The following is a 3,894-nucleotide window of genomic DNA, read 5'->3' on the forward strand; positions in this document are numbered from 1 at the left end:
GTATATATATATATATAAACGTCGACAGCTTAGCTAATTTCAGCTAACTTACTGAGCAAGAATCTCTTCGAATGTTGCTCCGCCATTACATTACTTGACAAAAATGAGAATGAATTGTAGAAGTAGACTATTTATGTTAATTATATTAACATAACTATTGCGCCCCTTGTGGCAGTGCTGAGAATGCAATGTAAAAACTGTGGGAAAAAATGCAGTCAGAAGCATTTATCTTCACATATTTTTGTAGTCTATTGGTTTTTAGTGCATCTCATTATGATATAAAAACACTGCTTATGAACAAAAGCATTCTTCAAGCAAATATGCAAATACAAACTTTACATAACAAACTGCAACAATGTCTCTGCCATTAAACCACTTGTGTTGCTAACTATAGCTAACTATAAACATTAGCTTAGCTTAGTTAGCTAACTTACTGACAGTGTTGGGGAAGCTACTCTGAAACTGTAGCTTGACCAGCTACAAGCTACTCGTAAATTAAAGTAGTTAAGCTACATTCAAGCTACCGTTTTGAAAAAGTAGCTAGCTACACTACAAGTTACTGTCAAAGATTAGCTAGCTACATTGAAATTACTTTCAATTTTTTTATTATTATTCTTTTTTTTTTTTTTACAATTAACATTACAAATAACTAAATAATTATTAATGAAGAATTATAATGAAGTTATAAGTAAAATATTTAGGGTTTAAAAGTAAAATATAATGAAGTTATAAGTAAAATATTTGGGGTTTAAAACGTGAATCCCGCCACAACCATCCTTTGCCAAATGATAAGCACATTACTATATTGCGATTTTATTTTCTGTTCGATTAGTGTTCATTACAAAACTGTGGGAGGACAGATTATATTATGACCGTTCATCATTGTAAAATAGACATTTGATCTAGAGTGCAATAAAGAAGAAAAATTAATTAGTTTAAAAAGGCTATTATTCACCTCCTGTATGTGCTTTAAGTCTTCGACTTGCTGCTACTTGCTGGGAAAAGTAGTTAGCTTCAGGAAAAGCTGCACTGTTTTAAAAGTAGCATCGCTACTGTAAAGCTACTGAAAAATGTAGTTAAGCTAGTAGCGTCACTACTTGTAGCTAGCTACTCCCCAACACTGCTTACTGAGCAAGATTCTCATCAAATTGTTGTTCCACCATCACAATAATCGACAGTTTACACTAATTCTTGCTATTGCACCCCTTGTGGCAGTGCTGAGAATGCAACATGCATAAACTCTGCATTAAGAAATGCAGATAAAAGCATTTGCCTTTACATATTCCTCCAGAATTTCTGTTTTGAATGATAAATTCACATTTTGTTTCTTTCTCATCTATGCGTAGGCTCTTTGGAGGTGGTGTTCGTCAGAATGTGCCGTGCCTTCGACCCTCAGAACAACACAGTCTATTTCGACGGAAAGTATGCCGGGCATGATGTCTTTAAGTCATTAGGTGAGTTACAAAACCCGATTGGACTTGGTATGTGAAGTGGAAATTCTGTGTTTGGACTATTACATGTGAGTGTTTTGCTTATTTGTGTCCTTTTTGTTCGAAATGACATTCACACATGCAAATGTGGGCAGAACCCAACCAATTTGCCTAACTGCAAGCAACGTCAAAATTGTTTTGTACACACACCTGTGTGCAGGATCCAAAATCTGCCACCGCAAATAAATAAAACGATATTATTTAAAACATTATAATTATTTCTATATAATTACTTTTGTAAATAATTATACACTTAACCAATTAACTATATTTTGTATAGCATTTAAATAAATATTGTAAATACAAAGAGGTAATATGAATGTATGAAAAGCATTTTTTAATTAAATAAAATTGCAATTTTACCCACATTTGGCACTCCAAAAGTGCTAATTTTGGACCCTGTGTGTACGCAAGCAAATAAAGCCCACCAGGTCGGCACCAGCTTCTCATATATATTCTCATATATAAAGTTAAACTTTCCTCGCTGAGGATGCTGCTCAGGGTTGCAGTAGCGCGGCTGTAGCTGCTGCGTATAGTGGGTGTCTGGAACTGCATAAGCAAGATTGAGTGTCTACCAGGAGTGTTTTATCAAACCCGCCATCCACGCAGCCGTAGCCTGGGAGTAGAATTTTTCTAGAGTAAGCAAATAGCATTTATGTTTGAATGCCGTGACATTAGTGAAATCTCTTCTCTGTCATTATGCACTCACATTGGAAACCTTTTGGGGCTGAAAGCTGTCCAAATGCCAAAACAAACACAAATAGGATAAATCTAGACCTAAAGATGTCAGCCTGCAAGACAACATTCAGTCATATCTCACATGGACGTCCTCAGCGTTATAACGACCGCAATATCTTATTCCTGTCATATCTGTAGCGCATTTAATAAGCCCGCATGTGTTTGCCAAGCTTAAACCAGTAGCTCTGAATCTGGTATGAAAACTGAAACTGTGGTGTAGTGCCCCCAGGTGGTACTCAACACACTCTGGATGTTTTATTTAAATTATTTATCATTTTTCAATGTTTAATTTCCAATATCTGATTTATTTATGAGTCTGATATAGATTTGTGCATCTAAAACTCACATTATTACTTAATAGGCACTGTGTTCAACAATGTTTTCAAGCTGCAATCGATATAAAAGGCGAGATATGATTCTAAACGGACAGGAAAATCATCTAAAATATATTTATTATTTATGTGTTTGATGCAGAATGCAACATTTGCATATTAATTCATGCAAATACAGTGCAATCCTTTGTAAATATTGCTACTGTGGTGTTTGTGTGTATTAGCTTTAGTCTGATTCTTCCACAAAATATGGAAATGTGTGAACAGGTGGTATTCAACACAACTTATTTAAATTATTTGCCATTTTTAATGCCTAATTTCTACGATCTACAAGTCTAATATAGATTCATGTGTCTAAGACTACTAATGTTAAAAAAAAAACGTAACTTTTTTTTTTCAAGCTGCAATAAAAGGCAATATATAATTTTATTTGACCTTAAAGTCAATTTGCAAAAAGCTTTTTTGAACTTAAATGCTTGAAATACTAGAAATGCTATTTATTTTATTTTATATATATATATATATATATATATATATATAATATTTGCAATTTTTAATGCTTAATTTCTAGTATCAGCATTATTTACATTATATAATATAGATTTGTGCAGGTAAGACCAACAATATCACTTAATGAATTGTATATTAAATAGTTTTCTCAAGTTTTCTAGCTATGATTAATGGGAAAAGCCAGATTTAATTTTATTTGACTTAAGTCAACTTATTTCTTATTTCTTAAGATATTCAAATATAAAATATTTAATGTAATGTTAAAAATATGTACTATTCATGTGTTTGAACTGGACTGCAGTTTTTTATATTCATGCAAATACAGCACAATCCTTTCTAAATGTTACTATGGTGAAGTTTTTTGTGTTTAGATTCAGTGCGATCTTTCCACATTTGAAAATACTGGAACGTTGCTATAGTCCTAATGCTTGCGTTCAAAGTGAAAGACAAAATTGGAGGGAACATTGTTGTGTCTTGGTGCTTGGCTTGGAAAGTTTGAGAACTGCTGCTGTAGACTATCTCCCAGTGTTTGCGTGAGCTCTGAGTCATGGGTTTTATTCAGTGTTGTTAGTGACCCCAGTCATGGTTATGTAACCCCTCTCATTCGCCAAAGCATGATTAGCCTGGAGCGGAAAAAAATGTGGCGGGAGAAATCATTCTGTAATGCTGAAGGATTGTATTGTTTTTACCTCTGCGCCACCCCGACATCTCATGCTAAAAGATCAAGTGTCTACTCGACGCTGGCTACTGCTCCGTCTCAGCCGCCTGTGACTCTCTCTTTTTTTTTTTTTTTTTCATCAACGACTTCTTCCTCTCTTTCTCCA

General features: G+C 34.0%; 1 protein-coding gene across 1 annotated transcript in view; it reads left to right on the top strand.

The window, feature by feature from the left end:
* LOC107724174 (nuclear receptor ROR-alpha) overlaps window positions 1–3,894 on the top strand; it is a 64,263-nt gene that overhangs the window by 54,911 nt on the left and 5,458 nt on the right. Inside the window, exon 7 of the mRNA XM_016532983.1 lies at window positions 1,347–1,454. Within this exon, the coding sequence (XP_016388469.1) occupies window positions 1,347–1,454 (108 nt within the window). The remainder of the gene's footprint in view (window positions 1–1,346; window positions 1,455–3,894) is intronic.

Source organism: Sinocyclocheilus rhinocerous, unplaced genomic scaffold (genome assembly GCF_001515625.1).
Source record: "Sinocyclocheilus rhinocerous isolate Xijiao unplaced genomic scaffold, SAMN03320098_v1.1 scaffold1116, whole genome shotgun sequence".
Taxonomy (NCBI): domain Eukaryota; kingdom Metazoa; phylum Chordata; class Actinopteri; order Cypriniformes; family Cyprinidae; genus Sinocyclocheilus; species Sinocyclocheilus rhinocerous.